At 37.5% G+C, this 17,851-nt stretch overlaps 1 protein-coding gene across 3 annotated transcripts in view; it reads right to left on the reverse strand.

Moving 5' to 3' along the window:
* Positions 1 to 151: 151 nt before the first annotated feature.
* Positions 152 to 17,851, reverse strand: part of LOC127654861 (disco-interacting protein 2 homolog A-like) — a 201,834-nt gene continuing 184,134 nt past the window's right edge. For 2 of the 3 annotated variants that reach the window (XM_052142367.1, XM_052142364.1), the window contains 15 exons: positions 15,401 to 15,481; positions 15,181 to 15,304; positions 14,811 to 14,932; positions 14,294 to 14,405; positions 13,890 to 13,999; positions 13,660 to 13,790; positions 12,219 to 12,387; positions 11,082 to 11,252; positions 10,454 to 10,483; positions 8,079 to 8,140; positions 7,806 to 7,863; positions 4,702 to 4,776; positions 4,387 to 4,561; positions 3,561 to 3,684; positions 152 to 2,880 (listed from right to left, as the gene is read on the reverse strand). In XM_052142367.1, the coding sequence (XP_051998327.1) occupies positions 2,628 to 2,880; positions 3,561 to 3,684; positions 4,387 to 4,561; positions 4,702 to 4,776; positions 7,806 to 7,863; positions 8,079 to 8,140; positions 10,454 to 10,483; positions 11,082 to 11,252; positions 12,219 to 12,387; positions 13,660 to 13,790; positions 13,890 to 13,999; positions 14,294 to 14,405; positions 14,811 to 14,932; positions 15,181 to 15,304; positions 15,401 to 15,481 (1,797 nt within the window). In that variant the 3' untranslated portion in view covers positions 152 to 2,627. The remainder of the gene's footprint in view (positions 2,881 to 3,560; positions 3,685 to 4,386; positions 4,562 to 4,701; positions 4,777 to 7,805; positions 7,864 to 8,078; positions 8,141 to 10,453; positions 10,484 to 11,081; positions 11,253 to 12,218; positions 12,388 to 13,659; positions 13,791 to 13,889; positions 14,000 to 14,293; positions 14,406 to 14,810; positions 14,933 to 15,180; positions 15,305 to 15,400; positions 15,482 to 17,851) is intronic. The other variant, XM_052142366.1, reaches the window with a different exon arrangement.

Consider the following 17,851-nt stretch of genomic DNA (forward strand, 5'->3'; position numbering starts at 1 on the left):
AACTATTATGCATTATGGAAATGTATTCTTGCAGCAACCATTTGAAAAATCATTCAGATTACGCTCATGTACTAAAATATGCATAATTTACATCAAATCATTGCATTAAAATTAAGATCTGTTATTAAATTTCAATGTCAATCAGTTAAAAGCATGTTTTTTTATTAAGAAATATTAACATAAGTGAAAAGCTGTGTCAACCAAATATTCACTAAATAACAGAACTACAAAAAATGAACACTAATAGTCACACAATCATTCTGTGATACAGATGCTGTATGTGCTTTACAATCCTTGCAGCAAAACCAGTCTCACCTTTCACAAGTCTCACGTGAATGGGGGCTAATGTTGCTCCCCTTACTGTTTGGTCAAGAAATTAAGCTTTGATTTGAGCAGTGTCTAGTTTCCTCCACGCTGCAAAAACAATGCGAAAAGTGTTCACGGGTTTCTGGAATCCCAGTAATAAGTTATTACACAAATTCTGTACATAATTACAGCAGTCTTGCTGCCTGTCCTTTAAGCAATGAACACAATAAAACAAAGCAAATATTGTTAGAAGTGGTCTTTACAGTGCTGGCCAGCGCAGTGTACAGTGTGTCTGAACAAATACAAGCAATTTTCCCCACGCTTTAACACCGTAATGAAAATAAGCATTAAAAGCCTTCACCTGCAGTGGTCATTTTTTCCTGAAATAGATGTCCAATCTGTTTGGTCTTTTGTAATTAATTATACATTAAGAGAAATGGCTACTTATCAATAATAATAATAATAATAATAATAATAATAATAATGCATAGGAGACTAAAATGTCACTTTCTTACATTCATCTGAAGCAGGAATATAAACTCTAGCCATGAATGGTATGTCATACTGTTAAAAAAAAAAAAAAAAAGGCCTGAAGTGACAAGAACTCTTATAAAGTGAATCTGAACAGAAATATTTATCAGATTGGGACTTGGTTACCTGAAGAAGACTTTTCATCTAATCATCATTATTACCCTGATTCCTGTCCTGCACAGTCTAGCTGACAATTGAAAGAAACATCATAATATGAATGGAAAACAGTATTAAAATAACAAATGGTCCACGTGCATATGAAAAACTTTAAGGCCCATGTTAAAACACTAGCGGGGAATGCATATGCTTGTGAATTTGTGGAGCAGCATATCCACAGCACACTTTCAGTACTGCTTTCTCAAAAAAAAACTCCAACCCCATTATTGCCTTTTGGTTTAAGGAATAAAATATTTATCAAAGATTTAATACATTTTTAAAGGTGAAGTTTGTAATTGTTTGATGTTAAAAAAACGTATGCCAGTTTAATATGTAAAGACAGCTATACTGCCCTGCAAATGTAAAGCACAGTGGGCTCTATTTTCATAATCGTGCAAAGCGCAGCACTACTCGCAACGACCGGGACTATGTCTTATCCAATTGTTTTGAGAGCACTGATTCTAAGTGCAATTTTCGTGCCACCGCAAAGCACAAGTTTATTCATATGGGTTTATTGTATGCTAATGAAGTGGCACAAAGCGCACTTTGCTATTTTCCTAAAAAATAGGCCAATGCACTAAGGTGTTTCAAAATCACATCTTATCTCAGCACAAAGTCTAAATTCAGTGAGTTTGGAGATTCCACCAGTAGGTGTCCAAACTCTGAAAATATAGTGAAATATTAAATGATGTCATTTTATAAAAAATTTTTTAAGAGATTTCTGTTAAACTATCTATAGGTCATGGTTTATTTGACCAAAATCGGATCTCTCTTCTGTGAGAGACAGGTGTAGCTCAAGTATTTTCACATTCAGAGAAAACTGACTGTACTGCAGTTTATTTGTAGGTTGACTGCCCTGAAAAAGAGTAAACAATGTTGCTCAAAACAATTGCTCTGTTAATTTGAATATGCCAACCAACCCAACGCAGCAACATTAGCTCAACTAATTGCATTAGTTTTTGCTAGGATTATCTGTTTGACTGGACTATGAGAAGGACAGGTCCGACCAACGGCAATTATTTTGGTGATGCTAGTCGCATAGAAATTACATACTTCACCTTTAAGTGTGTAAAAAAAGCACAAACAATTCAGAGCTCTTGGTTTGTGTTTTATCTTTACAGCTACACTATTGGCAATAGTAATGCTATGAAATTAAATGCATTACAAATTTTGAAACACCCTTGTAATAAAAATGAAGATCTGCATACTGCTCCTGGACTCTGCATCCTGCTTCTGACATCAGGCACTCCTTTGCCCAACTGGGCCAGTCCTCATAACACACAAGGAACATTCTACACCAGTTTGTGTTGTATGTGCAGAACAAGTGTGCTTGGATAAAAACTCATAGTTATGCCACACAAGAAATCAGGAGATGAAATCGTCTTTGCAGTCTTTTGCCCTGACACACTGGAGTTAAAGTTTTATGTTCAAGGCATTCTGACAGATTGATATAAAAAAATAAACTGCATAGCTCCATCAAGGACTCTTCATGTTTGTGGAAGAGAAAGTAAAGAGGCAAGGCTGTCCATCCAGACTTTCACTGTAACTCTTCTTCCCTTCCCTTATGTAAATGTACATGTTTGCATATGCAGATTTTTCTGGCATCTGGTTCTGTTCCTCCATGTTAGACATTCTCACATGTTGTAGGCCACGTATATCGGATCCAGTTGGTCGGCGAGGAAGCCATCCCGCAAGTGCATGCGCTGCTTTTCACCTCTGGAGTTGATGGGAATGACTCCAGGGTCGACCACCACAACAACCCCCACTATAAGATAGTGCTCTTCCAGCACCACATTAGTCACCAGTGCCACAAGATCCAGAGCTTCTTGTTCTGAGCCCTCGAGTTCCACGACAACCACCAATAGATTAGTCCATGTGAACACAGCACTTAAGAGAGAGGAGAGCGAAAGAAAAAGAGAGAGAAAAGTAAAGATTAGGAGAGACATTTAATTATTTTGAGTTAGAATAAAAACAATGACAGTGAATTAATTTAATGTATTATTATAAAAAGTGTGTAATTTCTGTACAACTTGTATTGTCAAACAAGATTCCAATAGGGGTGAGCCATATATCGGCAGCCGATATATTTTTGGCCGGTAACTGGGAAAATCCAAATATAATTTTCGTGTTGATAGTGGAATTACAGACATTATTTTCACCTATAATTTGTTACAAGGAATACCATAAATACTCATATAAATGGGCATGATGCAATTTAAGCAAGTGCAATATTTATTTCTCATTCAAGTCAGCATACATATATATAATATACAGTAGTCACACTTCTGTTTTGTTTCAAAACAATTTTGGTTGGGAAAACAGGTAGCCACGCCCCTAACTCACATCATTGACTGATTCAACATTGTTACGGCCGGTCATTTAATTAGACCACTCAAACAAACAGTTTTACGTTTCATTTGGTGCAGCATATTGTGCAGAATTTACACACTTCTAAACCAGTGCTATAGTTACAGAAGGATTTACTCATCATTTTGTGATTACAGTGATACATGTAAAGGTTATCCATTAAAATCAGATTAGAAAAACCTTGTAGAAATATTGCTTACCACTCTGAAATGCTCTTGTGTGACCTTATCACAGACGTTTCAATATCAATGGGATGATAACGCATTCCCCGCAGCTCTAGAGTCTCATCAAGAGATCCAACCACATACAATGCATCATGGCGCTCTTGAAAAATATACAAAAACAAGCACAATTGGTTTCCTGGATAATCAGCATTCTGTTATCTTGAAGCATTTGAAATGAGTGTAGGATATAAAATATGTAAATGTAAAAGGTGCACTCTGTAACTTTTGTCTTTGTGTCATCTTGGACTTACATTGACAGCTAGCGTCTTGGATGCAGCATCATTTAAAATCATTAGTGTTCAGTTTCAGATGCCATTGTACAAATTCAGTATTCACAGTCAGCCACGATGACTTAAATCAATGAGTGTAAGTGTCAAATAACAGGACGGTTACTGAGATTAAGTGAGTAATATTCAGCTGGTCATGTGATACTAACATAGCTTCTCCTATGTGTGGACCCTCTCCATGTAGAATAAAACAGCTTTTATAAGGTTACTGATATGACTGGAGTATTAATTTTAATGTGAGTGATCATGATTTTATACATATATTGCTAAATTACAATTCATGTCTTTAGGAGATCAACTATTTTATTGAGGAAAAATTTACTGAATGCACCTTTAAAGAATGAAAATGTAAATTCAATTATTACCTTGTTAGGTCATAATGTCGTTAATGTCAATATGTTCTTAACGAAGTGTAATATATATTTCTAAAAAGAAACTCTCACCCTAAAAATGTCTTGAAATTGAACAATAGAGAGCGTGTCAGTTTTAATTTTTTATTTGAATGCATACTGTACCTCCACTGGCGTCTGTAAGGTCTGTGCGACGTAAGAAGCCAAGATATCCAGTGCGAGCCCACACTGTCTGTGTGTCACCGAAGCTCAGTCTGGTGCTGAAGTGGTCAGCGTGTAACGCCTCCTCCCCATAAACAGTATAATATCCTGTGGCATTATGGGGGCTGCTCACCCAGATCTGTTTACATATGTACATACAGTCCCATTAATTCCCTACACAAAATAACAGAAAATACACCAGCTAATACATAACTAGAAACACTGTTAATTTTAGAAATCTCTGATAATCTCTTGATTGATGGTGATGATGAAACTTACTTCTCCCAGGTGAGAATCTCCCAATGGACCTTTGGTTTCTGTATTGGCAATTATAACCTTCACTCCAGGCAGAATCTGTGTGGTAAGAAACAGAAAATATTGTGAGAAACTTTATATTGCACTAGCTGATCAGTGTAACATGTAATCTGTTAGCCAATTTGCACACTCCATGTTCAAAGCAAATAGGTCATTTGACATGTTATTTGTCAGCCAATCAACTAGCCTAATCCCTCTTTGCCAAAAATTTTAATTGCCTCAGTGGTTTGCAGTGCACCACGAGAGTTTTCTCTCTGAAATCCTATTCCCCCGAGCACCATGTCTAGAGCTGCTTCATGGGGATTGTGTATCTAATTGAAGCAGCATTGTTAAAAAAAAAAAAAAAGTTTGAAATTTGAATAAATAAATAATGCAAAATACAAGGTTTTTCACTAGTGGACTCAGACTTCGAGCCCCACTGTGCATACAGTTTTTACAAGTTCCCCTTCTATCACTCACTCGACGTTGTGATGGTGAAGTGACACTAGGGGTCTTGAGAGCCTCAGTTGCCTCTGAGCTTTGAGAAAAGGCCAATGAGAATTGGCAAACAGAATTTGCATGTCCATCCCCCGGACATACGGGTATAAAAAGAGGTACCTTCTGCTACCTTCGGGTCGGCCCGCCCAGGTTGAGGCCGACACGCAGAAGGCCGACATACTTGCCCAGGTCGCTGTGAGCGTGGGGCTGAACTAAAACCCTCCATCCTCCCCTCAACCCTTGCGGCTAGATGATTGGTTCCTTGGGTCAGGGCACCGCTCACAGCAACGCTCCCCCAGTGCTCTTCTTTCCAGCAGTGCACGACGAGCTGATGAAGTCGTGGAGGGCACCTTTTACTGCCCGAATCTGATCTCCTCACTCATCCGCTCTCACTACTCTGGCGAGAACGCCAACAGCCTGCGGGCGGATATCGCAACCCTGTTACACAAGGGCGCGATAGAGCCTGTCCCTCCAACTGAGATGAAGAAGGATTTCTACAGACCTTACCTCATCGTACCTAAGAAAGGCGGTGGGTTGTGGCCAATCATGGACCTGCGAGTTCTCAACCAGGCCTTACACAGACTCACACAGAGACATATCCTAACATGCATTCGGCGTCAAGATTGGTTTGCAGTGGTAGACCTGAAGGACGTGTGCTTCCACGTCTCGATCTTGCCATACACAGAACCTTCCTATGGTTTGTGTTCGAGGGCCAGGAATACCAGTACAAGGTCCTCCCCTTCAGCTTGTCCCTGTCCCCTCGCGTCTTCACGAAGGTCGCAGAGGCAGCCCTTGCCCCACTAAGGTGATAAGATGCACGGATTGACGGTCTCAGACACGGAGGCAACTGAGATTCGTCCTCTGCCACATGGATTGAGGCAAGTCACTATGCCACTGTTGGATTATACATGCAGAAAAATTTAAACAACATGATTTGAATCTAGGATTTTCAACCTTTGCAATCCTGGGATTCTTCACAGTCATAAATTAAATAGCCCAGGCATCATCATTGATCAGAAAGACCCCTCTGCAAGGCCTCCTGAACTTACACACAGAATTAAAGCAGACTTCTCTTTGAAAGGCTTCCAAAAGACCATCAGATTTGCACGACTCGAATACTAAGACATTTCATCTTAATCCAGGAACATTTTACACAAAGTCACAGTAATTTACCGATTTAGCCTTCTAAAATGTACAGAATGCATTTAAATACACGATTTACACAAGACCTAGTCTTGCTAGGCAATTCTAAAATTGCTTTGAACTGTGAAACTTGTTTAACTGACAAATTAATGATTATAGCCTGATGTACCTCTTTAAAATGGGTCTAATATTTTATCCATGTGGTATAACCAAGGAATTAACCAGTATGATTTGAAACCAGGGATTTTCATGTTTTGTTACCTACACGTATAATATCCATGAAAAAAATTTCATGTTTAGTATGCAAGCATTCGCTGGCGTATGCAGAGAAAGGTGATGACAACGAATATCATGTCTCTTGTACAATTCTCAAGATATAAAAGTTCATGATTAAATATGCACTATTTTTGAGTGGGAGATTTGTACAAATTGGAAACAAATGACCATAAATAAACTGTCAGAAAAGACAGCCCAGTTGACCATGTGACTCTAAAAAGTCACTTCTGATTGGCGCAGGACACCTTTTATCATAATTCACTTATTAAAGATAATTCCTTACCGTAGAAATTGTGAGCTGATACAACTAGACATTGTATTACAATTTTAATGGTGAGAAAAATTGGTTCATTCAAAAGCTGAAAAATTTTGCTTTCAGAGGCTTTATATGGAGTTAGAATAAGGAGCATTTTTAACTTTTCTGAGACCAGTGAAGACAGACAGCACACTGGAGGTTAAGTCATTCACTAAATAGGGAGCAAGGTCGCATCCTATAGCTTTCTATGCAGCTGATTGCATTCACTCCTAAAATCCGACCAAAAGCTGAGTTTCCGGCTGCAGATGATGTTTTGACCACTCAAAATGTTTGGCAGACATGGGACAATGATCATCAGTACATAGATTCAGAATTTTATAATGTTACATTTCATTTTAACATGGTTGGCAGTGATTTGATAATACTGGACATTACTTTGAGTAAGAATTATTTATTCAGCTTTACAGAAAATCAGCTGTAATGTCTGTAACATCTCAAAAACATCAATAACCAACACTTCTTGGTTTCACAATGTAGTCTCATACATTTTTAGGAAAACGATTTGCTTTAGAAAAAAATAAAAATTGTTTTGCTTGTTTATTAGGTGTTACTAGTTACAAATCAAAAAGGGAAATTGAAAATGCACATAGCAGTCACGTGGGGTCTCAGGACGATAGCTGTGCTAATTTCATGTCTTTTGTATCACTTTGCAGTATCTACCTTTTTTACATTTAATAAAACAATTTCAACTCAATTCAATATTTCATGTCCGTTTATTTGCTAAGTAGTTGTGTAATAAGCAGTAGCCTCCGTTTCGCATCAGGTTCCTGTTGTTGTTTATTTGCGATAATCCCTGGCTGACTGTACATTATCTCTTATACTATATTACAAAAAGTTGACATGTGAAGTTTCTCACCTTCCCAGATTCCATTAGTGGCAGACTGTGTGGTGAGCCTCTCTCAACTAATCGAACCCTGGGTCACATGAAAATAGATTAAAATTGATAGAACTTAGTCATACATTGGTTAAAAAAACTATACTTTGTATCTATAGTCATACAATAGATATAAGCTTCAATATAAATACCTAATAATGTAATACAGATTATTTAAATAAAGCACAGAGTTGCACGAGCATAGCAAGAAGTTTTATGCAACATTAGGGAAAACAATAGTTTTTGAACTAGTACCTGTCATGGCGAAGGGCTCTCATGTCTAGATACACTGTGGTGGGGTCTGGTCCAGCGGTGCCCTGGAAACAAAGAGCAGAGGGATGATTGGAAGACAAAATAAACTGTAGCTGCCATGACACACTAAAGACACTATCTGATGTACAAGTTGCCATTTCCAAGAAGCCGCATTGTTGAAGATACAACTGGTTTATAATTTATATTGACATAAAAATTATCAAATCTGCACAGTGACTTCATGAACATTAATGCGACTCACACACCAGCACGGACTATGTGAGCTACTTTTTTTAAGAAATCGGTAGATAACGTAGCAGATTTGGCAGATAATTTTACCAGAGTGCTTTATCAATTAATAGAGTGTAAACACAAAGGAAACATGTAGAGTTGTGCAGGGAAGGGAAAGTGGTGACACAATGGGGCCTTCTACTAGAATTGTAAATAGTTTTGGTGATGTGTGTCATTTTTCTGATGCCAGTTTACACCTATACAGTATTTTAAAAACTACTGGCACTATCAAAACCCTGCTCTGTTTTAGCATCCCAACGATCCCAACTCAACCAATGGCGTGAGATTGGCACGGCATTATCTGGCAAGACAGAGGGAGTGTTAGGGAAACCTGTTTGAAAACAGTTGTTTATTTTTGCTATTCTGTTTGGTCATGCTAGTGCCACAGAAATTACACACTTAACCACAAAAAAAATAATAATAATTTAAATGGGCCAGCACAATAGAACTGAGCAAAGTTTGTCCCAATCTTTAAATGTAAAAGTTTGATCTCTTCCTTACTTGCACAACTAAACGTTAAATCAACCTTTTCTTATTCTACCTTCTTGTAAAATTTTACAAAAAGAAATAGGCATTACAGTAGTTACAATGACCTGGGTCATTATTGTAACCCCTGTACTGCAAAAACTGCATGTAAATCAGCAATAATAATCTTTTCCCATTTCCCATTTCCACCTGGTATTACGATGCGTCTCAGGTGATCCAATCACATGTGGTCGGGTGAGACACATCGCTGTTTACACCTGGCCGCATAAATGCATCTTGTCTGACCACTTGTATTCTGATTTGGAGGGGAGGGTCTCTGTTTCATGATGACATACATCAATCACTATGTCAGTGTGTTACTGCATGATAATAAAGCTCTACAAAATCAGAAAAGTCAAAGAAGGTTTCTGTTTCTCGCAGATGCAATTGAAATTTAATCTAAACTCAGGCAGAACCATCCTTTATTTAAGTGGATTACCTGAATTAAAGGAGATTCAGGTGTCATCTGTGTTGATATCAGACACCAAAAAAAAGATCCGTGAAGCTCTCGTGAATCTTTATGTATTTGTTTTTAAAAATGTCCAATCGGGCGGTTATTTCCTTTTAAAGCTGCTGGTAAATGGCAAAGTTTAAACTCTTGTTTTAGCGCAGCAGTTCATTGACAGGTGATGGGCGGTACTTCACTGCTGCCAGGATGCATACAGGACGGATTCGATTTTAAATCTCAAATGCAATCTGGTCACATGCGTTTTTTATCACATTTGTATATGGTTTTCGTGATATGATCACAAAACGTTTTAGACACCTTTTAGACCTGTATTTCGGGCTGATCACATGTGATCGGATCACCCAAAATGCATCTTAATACCAGGTAGAATCGGGGTCTATATAGGCGGCTACAAGAAATGCTTTGGCACAGCCTAGGTATAAATGCAGGACTAAGCAAAAAAGCTGTGATTAGGAGGAGGTAGAGCAGACATATCTATCCAAGCATATGAGGCACTGTCAATGTGAATAATGTAACAATAGAAAAGTCTTCATGATAAGAAAATAGGAGCTATTTGTCAAGAAAAGAAACCGAGATCCCACAGTTGAATGGTCGGGAAATAACGCTGATAAGACTGTTTGTGTGCATGTGATCTTTGAGAGATTAACTTTGTGTTAATATGTAAAAATAAATAAACATTATTTATATGCAATATAATAAAATCATAATATTTATTTTTTGTATAATCTATTATGTTGATTTTGTGTAATATTAACATTTCTGGCTTTCATTTTAAATAATATACCTTTTAAATAATAAATAAAAATGGTTTAATAAATAATCAATTGGATATTTAATACAGTTAATATATTAGTATTTAATATTCAGAAATAAAATATGGTATGCAACAGCGCTGGCAAAAATAAATAAAATAAAAAATATAACAATAGTCTCACATACTCGAAGCAATGTGCTCTTTCTCATGCACATGAGCAATTCATTTCACACACACACACACACACACACACACACACACACACAAAAGCAGAGCCTTTATAAGCATCCTGGAAGCCCCCAGCTAGCACCCCCGTGGTTCCCGTCTGGGTCACAATACCTGCTCTGCCAAATTGCCCAGCCTATTGGGCTGAAGAGAGGGCATGGAGCAGCAGACAAACACACGTACATTTAATATACACAAGCAGATACATATAAGCATCCAGACCAGTCAAATTCACCACAATGATACAGAACATTTAAAAATAAAAATAAAAAACAGATCAAGACATATTCACACCAAGAGTGACGTGACAAAGCGATGCAGACCACAGCAGAAAATAATTTCAGTTTTTCCAAACCCACACTGTTCACATTAAGAGCAATTAAAATTTTCGTCAGCATTGGAGAAGAGTTCACATATCTGAACATACCTGATTCACAAGCTTTATTTATTATAACAATACAGATTTTACTTTCTTCAAAATAAAATGCAACCTATTGTTAAAACTTAATAGTGTATACCTGTTCTGGATATATGATCCAAACAGCTTCTTTCTTATTGGTCAAAATTTCACTTGGTGTGAAGTCGGGTACAGAAATGCATTGTTTCTTGATATCAAAATTCCATGCTTGGTGTGAATAAGCCTTTTAAAGGCTTACTGTATGTAAATAATCAGACGGAAGTTGCCAACACCTCTACTGCTCTTTCTAAATAGAAAGTAATAATAAACACTCCCTTCACTCACCTGAAGACAAATGGCCACATTGACCCTGCAGCCAAAGGTGGTGCTGATGGCACGTGGGGACATGCCCAGGTCTTTGAAGATCTTAGAGAAGGACTGAGTGAGTGTAGTGCGGGGACGCTCCTCTGCCACCACCATGCAGGTCCGTACACACGACAGATTAACATTCCTTAACTGCAGGTGTAGAGAGGGGGGTTAATGGTGCTGCTGCAAAATTGAGGCTCCTTCAATAGTTAAAACAATTTGAACCTAAATTAGAGATTCTAGAAAATGTTTACACATCGTGATTGGAATTGGTTATATACTCTAAACAATAAATAAATACATATGCAATTTATATTTCGAAGCATTTTATTGATGTATAATTTATTGAGGGTAAATGTAGTGCAATAAACTCATTAAAGGGATAGTTCACCCAAAAATGAAAATTATCTCATTATTCACCCTGATGCCATTCCAGATGTGTATGACTGTCTTTCTTCAGCAGAACACAAATGAAGATGTTTAGATGAAGATGGAGCTCTGTCAGGACCTTATAATGGATGTACACAGGTGCCAACACTTTGACTGTCCAAAAGTCACATTTAGGCAGCATAAAAGTAATCCACACGACTCCAGTCAATCAATGAATGTCTTCTGAAGAAAATCGATATGTTTATGTAAAAAACATTATTAACTTTTAAAAAGCACATCTTGGTAGCAGCTGACACGTAGTGTAACGTAAGCGTAAGCGTGTCGGCAAGTTCACACAAGAATTCGGAAGCGGCGCTTATTTACAACAGAAGAACGAACGTCACGTGACAATTCGGCCATTTAAAACTGCATCAGAGCCCTGGATAGAAGCGCTGATTTAAAGTTAAAAACTTTTTAATTATCGACTTTCATAAACGTATCGATTTGCTTAAGAAAACATTAGTTGATCAACTAGATTCGCATGGATTACTTTTATGCTGCCTAAATGTGACTTGGTACCCATATACTTGCATTATAAGGACCTGACAGAGCTCCATCTTCTTCTAAAAATCTTAATTTTGATCTACTGAAGAAAGACAGTCATAAACATCTTAAAAATTATCTTAAAATTATAAGCTACAGTGATGTATGTTTTAGTGGGTGAGAGTATGTATGTATGTGACTGACCCGCAGAGCTTCAGTCTGTGAGCCCAGGGCTTTGGTACACATCTCCATGACAGAGTATGAGCAGAACGTCACTCTAACTTTATACTGACTGACAGCAGACAGCCAAACAGATGCATTGCTCTCCAGCTCCAGAGGAGGAACCAGTATTGACTGATGGCCTGAGTATACACTGTAAACACAAACAACTCAGTAAATTACAGCAACCTCCTAATAGAAATCTGGCACAGAGTGCTTAAAAGTTACCAGCGGTGCTAGAACACAACTGATTTTCAATGAGCTTGCAGCATAATGTCAAAATAGTTTAGTTTATCTGAGCAATACAAGACTTAGTGACTTTTACTCCACTTGCCATCTGAACACACACAAAAAAAGTGTTCATACAAAAAAAAGTGAAACCTTTGCTTTTTGCGGTCAAAACTGACCGACCATAGGAAATGAATGGGAAAGACTAAAAAACAGAGCAATTATATTATTAGTCAGATACAATATATAAATCATGCACAAAGTAGAACAAACAACACACACACACACATAAATGAGGGGGTAAGACCATAATACACCAACAATGTAGCACACACACACACACACATACACTCACAAACACACATAAATGAGGGGGTAAGACCATAATACACCAACAATGTAGCGCACGCACGCACGCACGCACGCACGCACACACACACACACACGCACACACACACTCACGCACACACTCACGCATGCACACAATACAATAGTATAATAATATCAAAATATACATCTAAATGCATGACTTGTGATACAGTAGGTGGCTGCAGTGTTGTTATTATTGTCATAGCATGATTTTCAAGTCGTTATTTTTCTTTTTTTCACCAGATGGCAGCAATATTCATGAGGTGAAGATTTTATAAAAAAAAAAATTTTACTTCAGGGAAGAAGCAATTTTATAATTTCTTCTTTTTATTTTTTAAGAAAAATTTTAACCTGTACTGTGCTGGTAAAAAATGACTGCAAACAGCAAAGCGGACCTGCGTGATTAGAATAGTATGTTTAAACGGACAAAAATTCTTTTTTTTTTTTACCACTTCACTGACTTTTTACTTTTAATTGATCTTGCCATTAATTTCTTCATAACCAAGGTTTTAATTAACATTTTTAACTTAAATAATGTTAGTTTTAGTTTAGTTTTTTTCCCAGCATTTTGGGGTTTTGTTTTAGTATTTTTTAGGCAGCTCAAGTTATTGCACTGATATAATTTTAATATGTTTAAAAAAAAAAATATTATAGTTAGATTTGGAGTCATGAAAACACATTTAAGTGTAGTTTTAATAAGTTCAAAACAAATCAGTTGTTTTAGTTTAGCAATGAGTTGTATTATCAGTGAATTGTATTTTTGTTAGTGATTCACATCGCTTTGTTATATCACTCTTGGTGTTAATCCTTGAAGTGTATTGCATCTCACCTGCAGAGACACCAGAGGGCAAAGCCCAGGCCACAGTAGGGATCCAGACAGATGGCGATCTGTCGAGAGGGGTACAGCTCACACTGTAGCTTAATAGAACGACACAAGGCACTGGTGGCAGCATGGGACATCTGAAAGAAACACATAAAATTAGATATTAAATATAACAAAGCTGTCAACCACTTTTTTTTTTAAAGTTATTTGCTCTTGGCTGACAGGTTAGACAGTACCTTGACCCCAGCAAGTATTCCTGTGGTAGAAACACTGAAGTCCAGGTAGGCTAACATCTCTGGAGTAGGTGGTTTGTAGATCTGAGGAATTCTCTTTCTAGGGAGATCATCTGAAATGTATGAATAAATTAGCTTAACACTTTCCTTACAAAGTATATACTACTACAATGGACCCGGCAACCATTTTTTTTTAAATATATGTTTAGATAATTACAGTAAAAAAAAAAGCCAATGTTTGTCTGATGAAAATGGCGGATGGCAACAGTTGCTAAGGTAGGATTGGTCAGTAGTCTTTTTAAGGTGGGGCTTAGTGAAGGGTTTACTGTTAGAGAGAACTCTCTAGAATACCAACTCAATGACACAATAGCACAAGTATATCTGACAAATGTATACAGTGTCTTTACCTGTGTCTAAGATCAGCGGCCACGATTTAATTTCCACGGCTGCCGCTGCCTCTTTAGATTTCAGTAGTTTCATTATTGCTTGTGTTGTCAGAATACACACAGACTTACTGACCTGTCAGAAAAAATACAACAGGCTTGAATCAAGTGACAGATGACACAAAGCATTGGTCAACCTATAAGGGCTTTACAAACAGTCGTATCTGTGATATAATACCAATTTGATATAATGCAATTGAATAATAGCAAATGACATGTACACAGAATAGCTCAAATTACATATACATTTATCTTACACAATATTTATTCAAACAAAACTCTTTGAAACTGTTCAAATAAATAGATTTTGTAATAGGTTTTGGTATTGACACAAGGGGGATCTGACATTTCTGTTAATTGCCTAAAGAAGCATAATTATCAGAAGCCTATAGTCTAAAATGCCAAATACTGAGCAAGTAACAGGCCTGGCCAATATATGGCTCAACTAATAATGCATAGATATACCAGAGGTTCAAATTACCTCAACAATCATTTTAACAGTTGGAAGGGTAGTGGTTAAGTTCTGTGGGTGTGGAGGCCTGACAGTGACGGGAACACAGCCGGCGTACAGACAGCCATAGAAAGTGGCAATCAGGTCAATACCTGCAGGAGAAGACACAGTAAGAGCCATGCACTATATTTCTAAATATTCCCCACAAGGTTAAAGGAATAGTTCACTCAAACATAAAAATTCTCTCATGCAAATTGAGCCCAGAAAGTCATATGAGTTTGGAACAACATGAGGGTGAGTAAATGATGACAGAATCTTTCTCCTTTTTTTAAGAAAATCTCAAAACCTAAAAACTTTTATTAGATCTCATTAAGCTAAATTAAGAGTCTTTCTCCCTCACCAGGAGGATAAACAAGTGCTACATGGTCTCCAGTGTTGAGCCGGCCCCTCTCCATCAGCGCTACGGCCACACGCTCTGCCCGCTTGTGCAGCTGTACACAGGAGGCAGTGCTGGCCACAGTGCCCTGAAATAAATGAACACACAAATGAGAATGCAGAATACACACACATACTGAATGTGAATGTACTGTATTGCCTGTGTCGAGAGCTGAGTGCTGTACCTTGGCGTTGAGCAGAAGAAACAGTGGGTGATCTGGAGTGGCCTGAGCCCTCCACTGCAAAACATCCTGCATATACAGGAACTACAGGAGGAAACATGACACATTCAGACTACTGTATACTATATGAGGATGTAGAATTTGTATTGTGGCTAGAGCAATATGATAGAAAATTGTGGCGAGCGGGGCGGTGCCGAGCGACGACGGCGCAGAGTGAGGCCGGGATGGACAACTGGGGTGAATTATCTCGCCCAGCTGTAGGCGATTGCGGTGTTGGCGGGCGAGGGATAAAGCTGCAACCAGAGCTGCAGTCAAGAGAGAGAGACACGGAGCGAGAGAGAGAGATGTGTGTGTGTGTGTGTGTGTGGTTGAGAGCTGCTGCTGAAAAGCAGAGTGACTGCGTGGTCAGTGAGCTGAAAAGCCACTAAGGTGTGTGATGCTGAAAAGCAATATATGAATGGGAAGACACTGAAAAGTGTGAAAATAAATGTTGTATGTTTGGATGTACACCCAAGGGTAACCAGACGTCCCCGTTTTCCAGGGACAGTCATGGTTTTTGATGGTCTGTCCCCAGGAAATGTCTCCGTTTTTACAGCTCGTTCAAAACAGTCCACAAAGTGAAAATACATGGTAAGAAATCCCATATTGAAGACTACTGGCAACAAGGTTTACCGTGTGCTATTTATTTTGACCAACAGAGGGGGCTGCTCGCTATAGCAGCTTTAAGTTGTTCATCTTCCTTTAATGATTACTTGTTCACACCAATTTTGCCATTGAGTACTGGTAAAGGAAAGCAAGCGCAATTTAAAAATATCTTCATCATCCTCAGCCTTGAAGTGAGGCACATACTAGCTATGTTATACAGAAGTTATATTGCTATGTATTATATAAAATGTATGCATTTAAAATAAGAATACTAATTATTATTATACAATATTGAATATCTTTGTGGCATGACTACAAAGTGGAAAAAATCCCCAACAATTTGAGGCATCTAAGGGGGGCAACACCCCCTTCAGAAATTAATTTCAGGCCCTGATATAGTACACACGTGTTTCATATGATTTCAGTTGTAATACTGAAGGAAAAGGTAGTCAAGTGAGCCAGTTTGCCCGTAAGCAAGTTAGTAGCCATCTTACTTTTAAGAAAGTGCAAGGTAAAGGTGAAGGAAAAGAGGAGAAGAGAATTAATTTTAGAAGAAAGTAAGAAAAGTGATGTAAAGAGTGTGACCAAGGGCAGGTGTCCCTGTGCTGTTGAGTCAGCTGCAACAGTTCCTATATTCAACCATTGTTTATATGTTTGTGTTTAGTTCACTTTTATGCCACAATATCATCTACTGTATACACTGTAGAAAAGAATGAACTCATATGTAACAGAAGACAATTAAAAATGACCATCTTTACCTCTGTATCAGAATTTGTATGATATACTTAAGTTCATCACATTACTACAGTCACCATGGTCAAAATATTTACAGTAACATTGGAATTGTCCCCCTTTTTTAATTAATAGATAAGTAATGTGAAATTTTAATGACATTAACAACTGAACTAGAAATGTCTCAGTTTCTCATTTCAGAAATCCGGTCACCTTAGTGCACCCGGCTCCCTCTTCCTCCTTTCCACATTAAGAACCTGATTTTCTACAAAAATACTTTATAAAATAAAATTGAATGAATTGAAGTGCTATATTTGGCAAGTTACATTGACTCAAGACCATGCAAGCGGGCTAGTTTCATGACTGCTTGTCTTGCCACTTGAAAGAGCCAAGACAGATATAAATTATAAGGGAGCTTTTAACCATCCTATCGTCTTAAGAAACTGCACTCTCCTTTTCTTCTTCAGGGCATTTTTGACCCATATTGAAAATCATTCAAAATGCATAAATTCTTGATTGGCATTGTGAACAGGGGAAAAAATTCTATATTGAATATTAAGGAAGTAACATAATTTTTAAAGAATAATAAAAACAAGTATAAAAACTTGCCAAACATTGGCCAAGAATGTCTCAGTTTAAGTTTATTTCAATCACTTTTGGCATTTTATAATCTCTTAACTATATTACAACAATTTCTGATTCATTCTACTTGCAGAAAATCAACGCTGTACATTTTATAGTTACAATTTTTGTTTATGCCTATTTCACAAATGAATAAAATAATTCACTAACATAAAATAATTTATTTCAATAATCTGTATACATTTTTTCAGTTTTTTTTATTTATTTACTAACATATCAGCTGTTCAAAACTGTAAACATGTGCATCTGTTCACTAACCCTGTTTTAGAGAAAAGTATGCAATTTGTGGTTATGATGCAGTACCCAGCGAAGCAGGTGGGGGAGCTAGAGAACATTATGGGGCTATGGGGCTAAATTTGATTAATAGATGAGCAAACAACTATTGAAAATTGTATAAAATCCAGAAAGTCAGAATGTGAAAGGTCAAATCTGGTT

Source organism: Xyrauchen texanus, chromosome 14 (assembly GCF_025860055.1).
Source record: "Xyrauchen texanus isolate HMW12.3.18 chromosome 14, RBS_HiC_50CHRs, whole genome shotgun sequence".
NCBI classification, from domain to species: domain Eukaryota; kingdom Metazoa; phylum Chordata; class Actinopteri; order Cypriniformes; family Catostomidae; genus Xyrauchen; species Xyrauchen texanus.